General features: G+C 39.2%; 1 protein-coding gene across 2 annotated transcripts in view; it reads left to right on the top strand.

The window, feature by feature from the left end:
* Positions 1 to 1,061: 1,061 nt before the first annotated feature.
* ube2j1 (ubiquitin-conjugating enzyme E2, J1) overlaps positions 1,062 to 19,183 on the top strand; it is a 92,253-nt gene continuing 74,131 nt past the window's right edge. For both annotated transcript variants that reach the window (XM_041805870.1, XM_041805869.1), the window contains exon 1: positions 1,062 to 1,413. In XM_041805870.1, the coding sequence (XP_041661804.1) occupies positions 1,383 to 1,413 (31 nt within the window). In that variant the 5' untranslated portion in view covers positions 1,062 to 1,382. The remainder of the gene's footprint in view (positions 1,414 to 19,183) is intronic.

Below are 19,183 nucleotides of genomic sequence, written 5' to 3'. Positions count from 1 at the left end.
CCAGTTAACCTAACGAGTATGTTTTTGGGCTACTGGAGGAAGTCCAGAGGGAACCCACGCAGGTTGGGGTGTGAATGTGCAAACTCCACACAGAGAGGCCCTGTCTAATGGGGATTCTAACAAGGAAGCTGGCTGCAGTGAGGCCGCAGCACTAACAACACAGCGAGACAAATAACAGAAAGGGTCTGCTAATAGGAAGGGTAGAAATTAAAATTTCTAAATGAAGTTGGTGTTTTGGCATTTTCTCATTTTTGAGGTTTAAATTTGAAACAGGGGGAAATAAGTTTTCATTTTAGTAGTTTTAAAACAGCAAAATGAGGGTGATTTGATTAGCAATTGTGTGAAGGTAATGTTTTTCAAAATGTGTATTCAAACGAGCCAACCCTGAGATGCATTAAGTGGGTGAAAATGACTGAGCAAGGTTGTTTTCTTGCACTGTGTAGTTATGAATTACTTTCCAGTGTTGAGGTGGAAAATAATGAACAATTTAAACATAAAATCCTCTGTGGTAAACAAAAACACAAAATAAGAAAAGAAATCTTGGCATTGCAGCAACACAATATAACTTCTGTGGTTGAAATACAGTAGACGGTTAGGGTTAAAGGATAAGCAACATGTATAAAATAAAAGACAAGAGGTATACACTGCAACTGATTCTGTGCAGAAAATAACGGCGGTACTATTATTGTAAAGTGACATGGTACACTTAATAGCAGCCAATTATGTACACGGCAATTTAGCTAATTAAATTAGTTGAAGAGTAAACACCGCAACTGACTAAAAGTTACAAGGACTTTTTATTGAGTAAAACTGGATTAAAAAGTGTTTGAGTTTATGTTGACTAACACTGTAAAGGTTTAGAATGGCTAAAATGTGACTAAAACTATAGAACATTCTGATTAAAGACTAAAAATAAATTTAAAATCGTTGCCAAAATTAACACTGGTCAACAGTTTCCTTCTAGTCCGTCTACGGTTCAATTTCAGTTTCTTGCGACAATGCGCACGCGTCGCATCATTCCACACGCAGCCAGTGGCCAATCACTTCCTGTTTACGTTTCAACCAATGACGTCACGCAGATAGCATTTACCCGACAGTTTCAAAAGGGAAAGAGAAGATAACTTGTGAAAAAACTATTCTATATCCTCGTGACGGCTTGCTTTAAATATTTTCTGCGTTATTTATATACTGAAACATCAAGCGGAGTGTAAGACCCGTAGTTTGCAGTTTTAGTCCTTATTTAAACACCGAATCAAGCTAGCCGGTCTGCTAAGTGTAGCTAACGTTAAGGAGATAACAAGCTAGCTGGGGCTAGCTAACGAGTTAGAAACAGAAACTCAACAGCAGTTCGTCTGTAAACTGAGTCTTCAAGGTGTGACACAATGGAGAGTAAATACAACCTGAAGAGTCCAGGTAAGACTTTAGTTTCATGTGTTTGTCTGCTGTCTAACGTTTTTTCCTAATATGACAGCTGCATCCATCATTTCAATGTTTACATCTCCTAATTAACATCATTTAAACGGAGTTCATTGTAAAATTGCTCATTTGACAACACAAAACGATGGTTCAACACCTGCTGTGTGTTGTCTATGTTGTTCTGTGTGCGTGTGTTTGCTTGTTTTTGCTGTCAACGCCATATAGACATGCTTTATTCTTGCATTGATCACTATTAAGGGTAAAAATCAGCCTCCGTTATTATCGTATTGACATCCTGTTCTGACGTGGTGTTTAGTCGTGCAGCATATTTATGCAGACACGTCAGAGGGTGAAGCTGCAGGCATGAACACAGTAATGAACTGGGTTTACTTGTGTTGTGACAAACAGTAAAGGTGATGGTTATGCACAAAGATGATGAGCTGTGGTTTAACTGGTCTGAAGTTGGTAAGTGACACACGTGATAGGGCTGTCATGATGTTGGATTTGTAGACTTTGTGATGATTCCAGTAAAATCATACTGGTTTTGATACCACAGCCACAGAAATACAAGTTGTAAATTATTAAACTTGGTAATTTACAGCTTTTATTTAACAAACATTGCAGAGGAACTCTTATAAAAAGTCTAAATCAATCAGTGATAAAATAACATACAGCTTTATCAGTCTTGATTCTTATTCAGATTGCTCCAACTTTACAAAAGAGTAACACAAAAGAGCATCCAATAAGAACAAAATCCAGAAATTTGAACTGCATCACGTAGTATTAAGTGAATAAGCGAGGAATTGAAGGAACTGTGCATTAAATGGATAACAGAAGTATGATAAGTAAAGAAACAAAGTGATCGGGGTAAGACAGTAATGCTGTTATTGACAGTAGTATTTACAGTTCAGACACAGGCTTTATTTGTGCAAACTTAAGGTAATGACCACACTGATACTACTACATGATGACTAAGGCTCATGTTGAGATTATTAATATGAAACACTTTTACTTTTAATTTTACAATATCTGCATTGCATGCATTTATTAAATTTAAGTACTCTGAATATTTTCTAAAATTAGCCATAAATGAAGATAAAGGCCTTAAAAATATTCAGATGTAAAATAATGACATACAGTATCAATAAATAAACAAAAAAAGTACATTTATGGCCAAAATGTAAGAACAAACCTAAAATTACTACACATGTGGACAAAACAAATGCAACACAGCATGTGGAAAAGTAATAGTTTAACTATGATTTATCTTGTTTTTATGATTGGGAGAAGCCAAAATTGTTGTGAAACTGAAGCTGGATTAATCTAGCACTAGATGACACCTCAAATTGATGCATCATCAGTAATCATTGACAGTGTTTGCATTTACAGGTGCAACATCTTTAACAGACATGTCTAACATACTGTCTTCAGCTGTGGTCATTTGTCCTGCATGGGCTATAGGCATACTTTTGGGGTGTCAGCAGTAACTGGGAGAAATGTGAGAAAAACATACCTGAAATGCCCAGGAGATGGATCTCTACCTAACACTGTACTTTATCCCTCCATCTCAATAAGAATCAGGACTAAGCCAAAAAAAAGGGATACTGGGAAAGAAATTTTTCCACGAGTCAAAGTCGAAGATTCAAAACAGAAATCATCTTAATTGTAAAAGTAGCATTGCACAAGGAATGAAATGCAATATTTCACATAATGTGAAAAAAATATTACATGCACATATTTATTTGGAAGACATTACAAATCAATAATGGTATTTACACCTTCGCTTATGGAAGGACTCAGACCAGAATCTAAGAAAAAACACACTGTATGCATCGTATTAATGTGAGAGTGGGGCTATATTACTTAAATGATAACATTTTAATATGTAGTTAAGGATCAAGGAAAAAATGCAAACTTTGGATGAATTCTGTACTTTATGTCAAAAATATACAGATGTAGAGTTTCTTTACCAAAACATTGCAAACATTTATGCATCTAAGTCAGTCCTCTCTCTTTTTTGCCCCTGGTGACTTTTTGTTAAAATTTTGAAGTTATTATAAAATGTGGGTACCTTTCAATTTGATCCATGACTAAAATAATGGAGATTGTGCTTCTTTTTAAAACATGTTGTGATAAAAACTATTGTAGTATTTTTTTTTACAAACCAAACACAGCACATGAGTGCATCAGTGATTTTATGACAGAAAGCGATCCACATGATGTAGCAAAGTCTGACTACATGCGTATATACAGGCAGACATTTATTTTTTTTTTTTGCACAGGCAGTGTCCTTAAAGTCAGTTTTAGAGCACTTTCATCAGCCTTTATTGTTGCTGTTATGAAAGTTGATACTATGAGATACGATCCAACATTGTTTTGAATAGCTCTGTGTGTTTAATGCTTTCTTTTGTGTCCAGGAAATTGTACCAAGGAAACATAAAAACAATATAAAGAATTCTGTCCTGGTATTTGCAGCAGATGTGGAACTTGAAATCGTACCCTTAGACAGACGAGTCAGATCAGTTTCTCTTCTGCCACTGCTGTTATTAAAGCTGCCGTGAGTTTTGCCTCTTTATGATTTTTAATGGCTAGTGAGGGAGGAGTGACTCTGACAAGTGTGGTGATGTGGGGTTGTTGGGTATCAGTTCTAATACTAAGGCTAAGTACTCTTGTTCTTACTCTTATTAAGCATTGCAAATACTGCACTCCTTGTCTTTTACATAAGTTTTGCCTCTCATTAGTTGAGTTGGAAGGCCAAGTTGGAGCCATTTCTTTCGTGATATTTTAACGTAAATGAGGATTACAAATGTAGAGAAGGCTAAATTGTCAAGAGGAGGGATGAGAAACATCTGATGAAAATAAAACAAACTTTCAAAATAATTGTAAGAACTTTAAAGGTATTAAGTATTCAGTGTTGTACTACTTGTCATGAGAACCCAAATTTTATAACTAAAAAGTGGTTCCAGTGCATCCCTATAACAGATTAACAGTTTTTACATTCGGGTGCAATGAGCACAGCGACAAGTAACAGCTGTTGCTGAGGGCGTTTTAATGCTTAGGATGAAAACAGCAGACCACACTGGTTTTAAATGGAAATGAAATGCTGCCAGCAAAAACTATGACAGCTGTGGACGCAGGCCCTTAAGGCCTTCATGTTTCCAGAAATTTAAATTTGGATTTTATACAAAAAACAATTCAACAGTAAGGAGAAGTAGGTCATGGAACATAAATGAGCCAATCAGTTGATTATTATCATGATTGTTTGTTCAACCTTGGCTTTTATTGTGAGGAAACAAGCTTGCTTTTAGCACTTAGAGGGGTGATTCAAAAACCAACCAGTCTGTGTGACAAACAGACAATAACTCCAGTAAGTTTATAAAACGTTTGTTGGTTACTCTTCCTCCTGTGACAGCATGCTGGGTATAAGAATAAATAAAGATTAGAAGACTCCTTTGTTGATATTTGGCCATGTGGACTGTCTTTTAAAGGTTTATTTTGGATTTTCAATGTTTTTCCCAGATCTTGTGCAATATGGGCGCTGATTTTTCCCAGGGCTGTCCACAGACATATGGAGTAGTCAGCCTGTGTGAAAGCCAGCAGATTCTCAGTAAAGACATTAGTGTCATGTTTAAGTAGCATACAAACATTTTCAGTCTAAAATAACATTTAGGTTGATGCATTGTTGAAATAAATTAAAATTGTACAAGAAAAGAGAGTTGAAACTTGTCAGCCAAACTATTTTATCGAGTTAAGAGACAGGAAATAAGGAGACGGCTGTTAGTGGAATGGAAAGCCCTGTTTTCCCCCATTTTAAAGGAAAATGAACTTTTGCGTTAGTTCCTCTCTTTTTTGGAACCTTATTTTAGGTTAGAGGGCATTACTGCAAATAGAAGAAGGGAGAGATGAATGACAGTGGAAGAAGATGGAATACACCAGGGCCATGTTTGGAAGAATGATGGCCATGATGATTGTGTTTGTCTCTGTGTTTGTTGGTGACGTGTTAATGGTTTGTGAAGTGTTTGTAATGTGCTTGCGTCTTGTGTGTATTGTTTTAATGGTATCGCAGCTGCATTTTCGACTACACTTCTTCACACGGCGGCATAATGAGGCACGATGTGCTTTAGGTTGAAACTTTGTGTTTAAATTGCATCAGTAGACGACAGGATGTTCACTAGAGGAAATGGAAAGGTAATGAACAGAAGGAATTCATGCCACGTATCACAAAGTACCTGCAGGAGAGTCATGTGAGCTCAGTGTTTGCTCTACTGGTGTGTGACTTTTTCTCCAGGACACACAAACTGATGCAGGTGCTCAGCACCCCAAGGCAAACATGATTTGTTTGTTCAGAGTTGTCGAGTTGGAACGCTTTCAGTTTAATATTCAGAGTTTCAGAGTGACTGGAGCTCGTCGTGCTGGAGTTTCCCTTTAATGAAAACCACACCAAGATTTCAGCTTTCACAGTGACCATCAAACTAAAGGACAGGAGTAACAGGAGTAAAAGTATGACACCTTTAAAAAGCCAGATTTTCAGTTGTACTTCTAAAGTGCTCACTACTTCATTTTGAGATCCTGCCACCTGTGAAAGGCAGTGAACACGTTATGGAATTTGTGGGACTTATGTGTTTATGTTACACTGGTTTTCTTTTATGTCCCATGTTTGACTGGTACCTTATAAAGCTATTTCTGCAAATCATTCATGATACTCAGACAGCTTTTATTCTCCAGCTGACTTTCAAAACTCGTTTTCCTCTCATAGGTATCGATTCAGGCACCATTTAGGCACTGGCACTCCACCTGCCTTTCCTTTTCGCAGATTGATATTTGGCTTTGATATATGGCCTCTTTTCACTTTGGTTATGTAGTTAAATGGAGTTCAACCTTCAACAGCTCACATACCACTTTATTTCCATTTTCTTCTTAAATAAGACTCGGTTAAAAGCTAGGATATGGCTGACAGCAACTATCTGGGATAGAGAAGTTGGACAGAGGTGAGGTTACCTAACTGTAGACTGAGACATTATTAAAGGATCTTGTCTTTGAACTTAAGATCTGAAATTGTTCCCTTGGAAAGACGAGTTCATTCAATCTCCTCTCTTTCACTGTTGTTGACTAAAGCTGTTTTCACAGTGCATTTTTTTGACAGCAGTGTAATGAAGCTTTATTGTCAGTTGGCCTGGAGACATTCATATTGATACCGCAGCAGCCTGATATTGTATGCCCCTTCTGTTGGTTCGTATTATGTTTTTGGCAGGGTGGGATTGTGAGAGAGCAGCTACACAAACAGCGCTGCGCCCCCCTGCTGGTTGAGCTGATCCTGATTTCACCTCTCTACGAGGAGACATCACCTCGTCTCCCCATTACACCTCTGTGATATTCATGGTAAAGGAAACCATCACAGGGGCATAAATATTATGGTTTTAAGTGGCACTGTGTAACGGATATCAGAGTTCCTGCCCCTGCTTGTTTTGGTTGCTCACTGATGAAGTGGCACTGACCCCGTGTTACCCTGAGCACTGAAAACCATGAACTACAGAGTTAGATGTCTGCTACCAGCAGAAAACCATCAGTGAAAGACACAGACCTTCAACCAGCTTTAATAGATTATTTAAAAATACTTCAGCATCACACAAAAATAGAAAAAAGTAAAACTTATAAAATGATGATTACTTGGCCAAAGAGAAGATAAATCTTTGTAATTGAATATTGGAATAATTAATGTGTCTGTAGTTTCATCTGCAGGATTCCACTGTTGAATAATTTGATGGCAGTGACCTTTCAAACTCAGGTGTGCTGATGTCTTGAGCGTCGTTCAGTCTGTAGGTAATTTGATTCTTCAATCAGATTTGTGGACAGTCTGTTATTTGCCTATCTGCTGAGGTCACCATGGCATTAAAGCAGGCACTCGGGTGACATAGAAATCAGTGCAAGATGTGGTTAGAATCAGTTTCTCTAATTCATTTTTTTTCTTCAATTTTGGGGGCTTTTGGTGATTTTTTGCAGAAACAGAAAGATCAGAATTTTTCTTACTTGTATAGTTTTAGACAGCACATGTTTTTTTAATGATTGAAGCTGCTATTCAAGCTTAACAGTAGTAAAAAATACCAAGACTTCAAAAGACTGCAGAGCTCCTGCCATATTTTAAGCTAAAGATGAAGGAGCAGGAGAGCTAACTGTCTTAAATGCACTTACACTGACTATATGTGCAACACCAACAATGTGCAGGAAGTTGCTTTTATTTTACTGGTAAATGAAAACATGACATTATCTAATAGTATGTGCAGCATGCTGTTGCCTCACAAAGAAAGTTCCTGGTTCTCTCCCCGGTCAGGGTCTTTCTGTGTGGCGTTTGCATGTTCTCCCCATGCATACGTGGCTTCTCTCCGGCTTCTCCAGCCTCCTCCCACCACTGAAAACATGCTTGTTGGGTTAATTCAGTAGTTCCCAAACCTCTTTTTTGTCAGGCCCCCCTTTGGCAGATGAAAATATTTGCTCTTGAGTCTTGGATGCAACTGTGAGGGACAATATCAGGCCATTTTTAATATCCAGCTTTGATTTGTTTTGGTCTTAATTGCAGAAAACGGTTAACTCACACTGCTAGGGCGCTGCTAAAGGAAAGGGTGTGGCCATGGCTCTCACTGACATTGTTGAATCTGAGGATACATCAATGAACTGCTCCTGTTTTTGCTGTGTTGAGGTCATCAGCTTGTGTTGCTTAGCCTTCCCCCTAACATGACCTTGCGCCCCCTGGGCAACTCAGTCAACTGATTGAGTCCCGGGACCCACCATCAACTCCTCAAGGAGAATAGCAACCCACATTTTGGAGATTATTTTTGGTCAATCAGATGTATTAAATAAAAAATAGTAGAGCTTGGGCCTAAGACGGGACAAAAGATTTTACAGAACAGTGAAACAGGACAAAACATTCTTGTTTTATAGAGTCTCATATAGGGATGGACGATATTTTTGCAGATATCAGATTTCCACTGTAAAGAACACAAATTCCATCCTGTACTACAAATGTTTTTTTTTTTTTAAATATTGGTAGTCCTTTTTTTTAGAAACAGACAAAACATTTGATTTTACCAGAAATGAAGGATGTATTGTTTTTTTCAAATACAGCCATAGGCTAACGAAAAACTTAGAGTAATGTCTTTGGGTTACATGTGCATTACATGCTACGTATATTTTTAACAGTACAGCCAAAGTCATCCGAATCTTTGAGGGCAATAAACAGCAGTAAAATAACCTGCTGACACTGAGCGCCACAGTGCAAAAAAGAAATAGCTTATACATTTAGACTGATTCTCCTTATTACTCAGCCAGTTTGCAGGATGGCTTCCTGAGATACTCCTGACAAAGTGCTTTAAAACAACAACAGCAAAAAGACAGATTCCCTGATTCTGCTTTAAACAACACAAACTGAGCAAAAAAGTTTAATGGGCATTTCACTGTAAGCTCTGTAACAACACAGTGACACCCACATCTCCAATGCTGGAGACATCACACCTTGGTGCACAGCCAGAGCGCTATGCACACGGCACACACAAGTCCATCATTGCTTTTGCCATGTTTCGCGCACTGTCACGTAGCATGACATGCATGTTCTTTTTCTCTATTTTCCAGATATGAAACATGTTATCAAAAGCGGCTGCAATTGTGGCTGCTGAGTTAGAACTCCTGTGAGTGCAGGACGGACTTTAAGAGTGAAATCCTCATCTATCCACTGAGGCAGTGAGGCTCAACATGCTAACAGGACAGACACTTGATGTCCATATATCTGTGGTGAAGCTAATATGTTTAGCTCTAATGAGGAGCTTCTCTATGTGACTGGAAACAAAGTTTTTGCAGTTCAGGTAAGGCTATAAGCGCCTGCTAGGTATAACGTAGGGGCTTTAAATGCATCATTAGCCTGCGGAAGCCCGTATATCCCACAATGCTGAAAGGCTTATTATCAAGAGCTATGAATTCAATGTTTTTCCTGTTCAGCTCCTTACCTTTGGGTGGTCGCTGCTGTATTTTTTTAGCTTCGTCGAATGACTTAAGTAGAGGCTGTTGACGAGTTTTCCCTGGCATGAAGTTTTGTCAGTCTTTATCTTAAGAAAGTCCTTGTAGTCATCAGGTTGACGGTTTTTTTAGATGCAAAATTAAACTGGTGGCGTTAAAGTCGTGTTGTCGTGCTCCTCCTCCCATCACATGTACTTTACAAGCGATGCAAACAGCTACTTTGCCGTCTTGCTCCCACACCTCATAATTCTTAAACACAGCCGACATGTTGAGTTTGTTGTTGGCGCACGCCGGCGTCATCACGTGTGCTTAATTATGACATCACATTATCGGCTGTACAGATCGGCGTAAATTTTATTATCGGCAGATACTGATAATTAACTTCTTAATCTATTATTGGCTGATACCGATATACTGCCAATAATATCGTGCATCCCGAGTCTCGTAGACAGTTTAACGCAATTTTTTTCCAAAGCACACATCCGCGACCCACTGAAAAGGGCTTCGCGACCCACTTTTGGTTCCCAACCCACCAGTTAAGAACCACTGCCCTAAGGCACCTACTGTGCTTGAAAATAGTTTCATTGTAACTCTTTTTAAAGTCGAAGAGTTCTTTCAACACAACAACCAAACTGAAACCAAGGATGGGAACTTTTTAGGGTCAGAGATCTTTTTCCTCAGTACCCTTGTTAAGTTCCCTCTAGTCATATTTTGACAGGGATGGAGGTTTCTATACCTTCAGTCAGTCTGCTGCTTTACCAGGTTACACGTGTAGCTTTAAGTTGCAGAATCCTTGAGGTTTAATAAGAAATACTGTGAGAGTTACAAGGCTGGAGTTTAAATATTTAATTTAGTAAATGAATGTAGACTGGGACTGCATCCTTGAGTTCACATCTGTTTCTGTTCTTACTCCTGGTCGATCTTTTAATTTGCAGTGTTTGTCCCTGAAATCCACCCCCACTGGTACACAGTATATTTTATAATTCAATGGATGTGGATAGTTTGTTCCAGAAAATATACTGTTTCCACCCTTCCTTTCTGCACATATCATACCTCAGGAGTTAAGTGAAACATGTTAAACCAACATTTTTGTGTTTATTGATGAAAATGCTGGTTTGACTATAAAATGTATGAAGGTTGTACGAAAGGCTCCTTGAGCTGAAAGCCTATACTTCCTCTTTATTTTAAAGAAAACATGACCATATTCATAACGCTGGAATGATCTGATAGTTCTGTTTTTCTAGTGTCAGTGTCTCTTAATAGAGGTTTCCATTATTGATGCTATTATTTGGCATTCAGTCAAGCTGCTCTGAGAGAGGAGTGAGGAATATATGGCCGACATATCGACCATACATTTTAAACTGAAGTCTTTTTCTTTCTTCATCCTCATTCCTTCAACTATGAAGTGTGTTTTAAAGGCTGAACTTTTCGATCTGTACTGCATTTATGAACTATTATCGAGATCTGTAACCACGGCCGCCCCCAAGGGGGGATAACGGAGAAAGCCTTCTTCTATGTGTCACACTCAAACCTGTCTGCTGCTCACAATGAAGGAGAGGAGCAGATGCAGACAAAGATCATACAGCAGCATGTAGGCTAAATAAATACAAGGGATTCAGCAATTATACTTTTAAAAACATTTTCTAATAATGATTGATGTCTCGCAGACATCCAGCCTCCCTCTGTAAAAAGACAATAGTATTAAAAAGTTTCACTCCTGATTGGGTTCTCCTGACGTTTACCTGTCAGGTGAAAATTCTTGTAAATAAATCAGGAAAACAATGAAAAGCTGTAATGTTAATGTACAACAGCAGTATGTGTCTTCCTACGCTGGGATGCAGATCTTTTCCCTGTTCAAATCTCAGTGGAGGGTTGAGGGTCACTGTCTTCTGAGCGCAACAAGAAAGTTTATAAACCTTGCACAGATTGTGCTTTTTTTTTTTGCACAGTAATGGTTTGAAAAACCAAGGCACAGCTTCCTTTAGGTCAGTTAGAAGTTTTCTTAAGGATAAAGGGTGTATCCCTTTTCTACCCCTCTAAGCCCTTCCCCTTAGTCTTGTGCGTTCACATGACAGGTGAAGGGGTATCCTAACCTGACACGCCAGATGTATTTGTTTCACACATCCATCTGGGAAAGCTTCAATAGGAAACGTTTGAGCAAAGGCAGAGGATTTGAAAAAACCTCTGAGTGTGATTGGATGAACGTTCTGTCTATCGCATCTGTACGGGCCAATAAGAGCAACAAAACACATGACGTAGCTGCTATCGAGCTGCGCGTGCACAGCTAGTGAGGAATAACACGAAACATGGCGACTATAGACATGTAAGTACTCGACCTTTGTCGTTTTTGAAAAGTAAACAACTCACAGCTGTTCTTTGTTCTTCTTTTACTGAAGAATTGTTGTCAAGTTCTGATAAAAGTGGTGGGATCTTTGCAAGATGGATTCGCCAGTGAGAATGGGCTAAAAGTGATAATAAGTGGCAAAAATGGGTGGCCAAAGTAGTTAAAAGGATTTTAAAAGTGACAAAAATGGGTTTAATGTGGAACAAACTGATGCCAAAGGGGCAGAAACAGTGATGTAAAAGGGTTTAAAAGTGTCAGGAATAAATGATTTGAACATCCCAACCCAATTATAGCTTGACACTCTTTTCAGTGCTATAATGAAGTTACGGTTAAGCAGGACAGAAGCACCAATACTGATCAAGCACACATGCATTAACATCCTCAACGAATCACATCTTGGAATAGCTCATTCATGGGTTTCAGTGGCTCAGCCAACTCAGTGGGCAGGCCTGTCTGTATCAGCTGAAATGAACGTGGAAATATCGGCATATTGGATGTCGGTAAAAATACAACGTTGTGCATTTCTAGTCTTCCATTTGTATACTTAAATGTCAGAATATTTTTTGTAACAGAAGCCTTCTCTTTTACCAGTCCCAGCAAAAAACAACACACAATGACATGCTGTTTTGATTTTTTAATTCTTCTTTCTGTTGTTCCAGAAAGCATAGAAATGACTGAGGATTACACAGGTGACTAGCATTAGATTAATTCAAATCAAATCAGTCTGAATTGTTCTGTAATTTAAGGAATTGTCAACTGGATCGTCGCCTTGATTTGAGTCAGACCGTCTTGTGAAGGAGAGATTGCTGACATCTGCCTTAATGCCTCTAGATTTGTCTTGGTGAAACTCTTAACTTCTTAGAAGCATTATAGAAAGTTTTCTGCTTTAACATCAGTGGAACTAGAAATGGGTTAACAGAAAAGTTTGTGATTGTTCTTTAGATGGATTAGTAGTTAAATAGATAAATCACTGCAGCTCTGATAGAGGGATTAGCGCTCTCTCTGCGTCTCATCGTCCTGGATTTACCTTTGAGCTGGATGTTGTGGAAACAGCAGCAAAGGAGAGGCTCAGACTTTGAAGAAGTCCTTTCTCTCCTCTCTGCTCCTTCTCATCTTCAGAGTCGGCTTGTTGTTATGCAATAGAGCCTTGTTTCCTCCCTCTGGATGCACTATGAATCATTCCCAGTGGCCAACACACCAAATATGCGTTACATAAGATGATTTTGCATACGAGGATTATCGGCGTCCCGCCTTGAGCCAGTGACCGGACCTCTGCTCACCCAACAGACGCCAGAGGGGCTCGTGTGGGAAAGGGCTTTTCCTTGTCATGTCTGCTCACTGTCACCGGAGGGAAACGCCAAAAATGGGCACAGGAAGTGAAACACAGCAGGAGGGGATATGGAGCCGGGGAGCGCCTGTGGCAGTGCATCCAAACACTGCAGGGACCGCCGTGTGCTGATGATGCTCCTGGGATCTGGATCCCTTCTCCTTTTTTATGATCCTAGTCTGTCAAAAATACAGAAAGTAAAGTTTTTGACATACATGTGAGGCTGGAAGGAAAGCTGGCGACTGCATTTCCTTCTGAGAGATTTGACGTTTTTGATTGGCTGATTTGGTCAGACTCTTGTTAAATTAAGTGTCTGTTGCAAAAACTGCTCAACGAGATATCTCAGTGTCAACTGAAAAAGGTTAAAGAGCAAACACAGATTTTATCTTTGGCTTTCTTGTCAAAAAAACCCATAAATATTTAAAACTGCCTTTTTATACATCTCAAGTTGAATTTGATAAGGATTTGAAGGCAGTGAAATTGTGCCACCAGTTTGGTTATCTTTGTCTCGGTTCAGAGCAGAGTCTTTTATTTCAAAGTAGGGTTAATGTTACAAAAAACTACACTGAAATCACTTATTGATTCAAACTTGAAATAGTAACTAAACAAAGGGGTAGAGATAAGACTCCACAGCACCGTCCACCACCTTCCTCTTGCTCTCATTAAAGAAACAAGTACTGAAATATCTATATTAAGTTTAAAAAGTGACCATTATGTTATGTTTATTTCTTAGTTGATGTTTTACAGTACCTCATATATTTCCTAAAATTCACAAGGACAGAGAAATTCTTAATAATTGTAACAGGACGTGTCATGTCTTTGTAGCTAGATGCAACTAACGACTTTTTTAACTGTCTACAAATCACTGACTATTGAGGCAAATAGTCAATTCAGCTGGGTTTAATAGTTGTTATTGAGGTTATATGCCGTGATGAATCTAAATTCAAGCTTTGTTTTTGTCTTGACTTTAAACATAACTGTGAAAGTAGTCTGGTAATGTCCTCCTCCTGAAACCTGAGCTTTAGTTACTAATGCATTTTTAGTTTCTACTCTTTCTTGGGATTTATAGAGCCTGATAATTTTATAACCTAAGCATGACTTGAACAGGAAGTCTGTATTTTTTTCCCCCATTTTGAGTGTATGTCAGCCAGTCGTTAGATTTAAATTTCCGGTAAAAGGTTGGAGATCCTGGAAAATTCCACTAAGAATAACGAGAGATTCATAAAACATTAACACCCCTCTAAATTCCTGGAAATTTCTCATTCATTATGGAGGATTTCCTTGAAAATTCAAAAATGCCTTTCACTAAAAGTTCCCTGAAAATTCCTGAAAATTTTCAAGCAACTTCTCCAAACATTCCAAGCAATTGACTGTATGGAAATTCTTGGCAATCATCTCTTAAGTTCCAAAAGCAAAATTATGACTAAGTTTTAAGAAAGTCAGCATGCAACAGTGTCCTCAAGTACACGTAGGGTCTCTGGAGGATTTACACAATTTTAGTTAAATATTAACATGACATGAGTTAGGGCTGTGCAATTGATTGAAAATTAAAATAAATCGCAACATGGCCTGCTGCAATTTCCAAATCGCCACAGGTTTGATATTTCTGTGACCTGAAATTTGTGTTAAAATACCAGTTTTAAACTCATTTTTGCAGCAGAGATGTTATGCATGGCGTTTCATGCAGTCATTCAGGTGCCCCTTTTTTAGAATAGCCTTTATTTTTGTACTTTTTTCTTAATAAACATAAGAATAACAAAATCCCTTCAATGCAGTAGTTCATATCCAATTTGCAATACCAGTCAAAATCATCAGAATTAGACACTTTTAAAGAATTGTTCATCCCTTGTTAAGGAATAAAAGAAAGTTGAGGAATAATCACATATCAAATCGCAATTGCAATGTGTGTGGGGAGGGGGGGGGTCGCAATAAGAATATTTTCCAAAGTCATTCAGCCCTAATACGAGTTTGCTTCAGCGTTTACTGTGAGAGTGGAAGTAGAAAAAGATTAAAAGGAGAGATAAAAGAGAAATCATGCAGTGTTTTTGTTTAAAAAGGATGAGTGAGAGGCTAAAAATGTAAAACTGCTTAGATATGAAAACAAAACAAATTATATAGTAGAGATGTCTGACATGCATTCTCTTCAAAATCTTGCAGACCAACCTCATGCTCCCATGGTCAGCAAGGTCCACTTTACAAATATCACAGATAATCTTCATGCTATAGAAGCATTGTTCTGTTTGTGACCAGCTGAAAGTGAGTGAGGAGTGTGTCACATAGAGATCAGTATCGAAATCCAGTACCAGCACGGAACCAGTACCAAAATATCTAATACCTAATACCTAATAAACATCCCAACTCCTTAAGATTCAAGACAGGCTCCTGTGGGCTCACTGCTTGCTGTTAAAAAGTTAAAACAGTGAGGTTAACTAACTATTGCTTCAGTGCTGCAGCAGACAAATACGCTCCTGCTGTGCTTCCTGGCTTTCATCAGGACCCTGCAGAAGTTTGCAGCAGTGTAATTGCTCATGCATTTTTACGTTTTGGCACATGACCATATTGCAAAAGTCCCCACCATTATGCTGTATTTTGTTTCCATGTCGCATCACGGACTCTGCTTTCATGCCACTCTAAACACAGAGTAAGGAGGAGAGATGGTTCACTCCTCATCTATCAATGCAACGTATGCGTTAAGCACGAAAACACACAGATCCAATGAAACATCAAAAATGTAATCTGTCAGTGACAAATGCTGTCATCAAATTTTGTCGAATGACAGCGATTAGTTTAGATTGTGAGTTCATTCACCCAAACTCACTTCTTTAACATTGAACCCCCACACTCTGCATCTCCAGCCAGTTGGCACCAACACTGCTCAGGACACCCACCTTTGCGGCCTCCTTCTCAATTCTTCTTCCTGTTTTGAATGGAGGACTTGGCACTATTTTGGTGTAGAGAATAGAGGATCTTAGGCTGCTAACACTGCTAATGTTAGCTACATTCTGTAAACTAGCTTCACATCACCAACTGCCCCTGTGATGTTGTCTTAAATAAACGGGGCTCAATTTAGTCTTTTCTGAGAGTTTTCTTAACTTTAATCTAGTCGACTAAACTCCACTGTATTTGGCACTTAATTGAATGTGAAATTATCAGTTGACAGATCTCTCTAACCAGTAACCCGCAATTTCCACATAGGACGACTGCGCTGCCCACCGAAGCGCCGCTGGTTTGGTCTGACCAAAGGCGAGCGACCTCGCCCACTGGAAGTGAGTCTAGAGCGCTGCGCCACAGCACAGCCCTGATCAGCAGGCAGAGATCACAGGAGAACAGTGAGTTCACGCAGGAATAGTATGTCAGCAACGAACTGTTTTACCTTTTGGGGTTGATTTATCATCCATTCCGGTCTAAGTCCATGATATTATTGCTTCTGCCATAGGGTGAGTACATTAGGAAGTTAAAAGGATAATGTTTGCTTAAAGGATCTGTGGTTTTATGTGAAATTCTTTGGGTAACTGTCCCCAGAAGTTAACTTTTCCATGCCAGTTGCGCCATTGTAGCACTGTGACCCACTGACCTCTCGATGAACCTCTGCTCTCACTGCGGGATGAGACGTAATGTTGATATAGTGATGATTTATGACTGGGGGTCCGTGCATTGGTTTTTGAAAGAACCAGATTTTCTACGCTTGTGACTTCCTCTTCTGGAGCTTTCTGATCGACTGGAATTGACGCAGTTTGGCAATGGCCAGCACTGAAAATAGACCTGCAGCGTATTTCGAATGAAGTGGAGCAAAGTGTTGGTCCAGGCATGCAGATTGCTGTTCGTTGTATGTGGAAATTGGAGGTAAAAGGCTTCATACAGATGGTTTAAATGTGAAATCCTCTTTCACCCTTCAGTTAAATATTTTATTCCAGCTTCATTAGATATGCAGGAGCTTCCAGGAGGCCGGTCCATGTAAAAACTCTGTCTTCAAAGCTGGATGCTGCTCTAAGTCTCTAACATAAACTACAAAAACTGTGTCTAAATGATGGATTATCCAATCAGAGCTGCAGAACTTTATTCACTACATATAAGAATGGAACCAACTATTCACCAGACACCAAGAATGCTGCAGTGAGTTATACTCCTTCTTTTAACATTTATATTGTGTACACTTGTTCAGCATTGATAAAGTGCAGCTGTATTCAAAACAAACTTGTTTACAAAAACCCAAACACAGGCAAAACTTTGCCTCTCTGGAAACTGTGAAATCAGCGTGCCTCATCTATAACCCTGCAATAGGAATCGTTCATTATCTTATGATTAGATTAGGTTTGACTTGATTAGATTTGATCTGTATTCTTGAGGGAGTGATGTTGAACGCCACATAAACTGTTGTGATACAATTGTTGGCACGAAGCTGAGAGTGCCAAAGGTGATCACATCAAACTGTTGGCTGTCATTAGCCTTAAAAACACTAGATGATGATAACAGACAGTGATGCAGCACAGAGAGGAGGGAAAATGCAGGCAGGTATACACACACATTACAGTAGGAAATGACTATGGACTGAAGTGATTAAAAAAAAATATTAAACTAGTACAGACTTTATAATTGAAATAGGCCTTTATGGAAGAGTAGCAAGAAGAGAGCCGTTGTTGAAAAAAAAAAAAAAATCCAGAAGGAGTCTCACACCAAACATGTAGAAGAAGGTGCTTTGGTCAGACGAGACCAAAATTTTACTTTTTGGCCCAAATGCAAGGCACCATACGTGGCAGAAGACTAACACTGCACATCACCCTCAACACACCATCCTCACCGTGAAACATGGGGGTGGTAGCATCATGCTGTGGGGATGCTTTTCTTCAGCCGGGACAGGGAATCTGGTCAGAGTTGATGGCAAGATAGATGGAGCCAAATACAGGGCAACCTTGGAGGAAAACCTGTTAGAATCGGCAAATGACTTGAGACTGGGGCGGAGACTGACCTCCCAGCAGGACAACGACCCTAAACATACAGACAAAGCTACAATGGACTGGTTTAGATTGAAGCACATTCATGTGTTAGAATGGCCCAGTCAAAGTCCAGGCCTGAATCCCATTGAAAATCTGTGGCCAGACTTGAAAATTGCTGTTCACGGACGCTCTCCATCAAATCTGACTGAGCCTGAGCTATTTTGCAAAGAGGAATGGGCAAAAATTTTAGTCTCTACATGTGCAAAGTTGGTAGAGCGATACCCAAAAATGGCAGCTGTAATTGCACTACACTACCGGTTTTGAAGCATAAATTGTAGGGACTTAAAAAGTCCTTGGCTGTGCCATTCTAATGATGGTAGCCGTGCTTTTGTAGCTCTTACGGACGCTTCTCTCACCTGGATGACTTTCCAGGATGTTTAAGATTAAATCCACGCCGGTAACTTTGATTCTAAACTTTTCTTTTTTTAAATCAAATTTTTATCGTTTTTTAAAATTGTTTCTGCTCCTAGCGGCTAATGCTTTCTTCCATAGTGTCTGTTTTGTATCCCACAATGCATTGGGACTAGCTGCGAAAACCAGTGGTGGGCTGTTCTGTTGTTGCACCATACTCTGTCAAACTACGCATTTAAATCCTTGTTGAGAAGGCAGCTCTTAATGGAGGGACAGAAAGCCAGTGTGGCCCTCTGTGTCACTGCAGACAGGAACTTCTTTGAATAAGGATTCAAATAAAGCTAACACAATTATGCTTAAGGACTTTTTGGTTAATATGTGAATATTTTGAAGACTTTTGTCACAGAAAAGAGGCTCAGTGCTAGTTCATGCAGGACATGGTAGTCATATGCCCGCACGGGAGTTGACGGCTAGCTGATCCCAATTATTGCCTCCCAGCTCCCACAGCCAATCACAGCTCTCTCACTCAACACAGCGACCCATTTAGATATGACGTACGTCTCACTAATCCCTGCTTGCATTAATGCTGATGCATGCTGCTGCTGCTGGCAAAGCTTCACCTCCTCCACCCCAGCCTCCTCCTTTATAGCATAAAGCTTGTTACACCCTCATATTCAGATTCATGCTACAATGTATTAATTGCTTTTGAACCAAATTTATTGTATCCAGTATGCATTGCTATAAATT

Source organism: Cheilinus undulatus, linkage group 14, assembly GCF_018320785.1.
Source record: "Cheilinus undulatus linkage group 14, ASM1832078v1, whole genome shotgun sequence".
Classification (NCBI taxonomy): domain Eukaryota; kingdom Metazoa; phylum Chordata; class Actinopteri; order Labriformes; family Labridae; genus Cheilinus; species Cheilinus undulatus.
The sequence above is the reverse complement of the archived record's forward strand: the minus strand, read 5'-3'. Positions and strand labels throughout refer to the sequence as shown.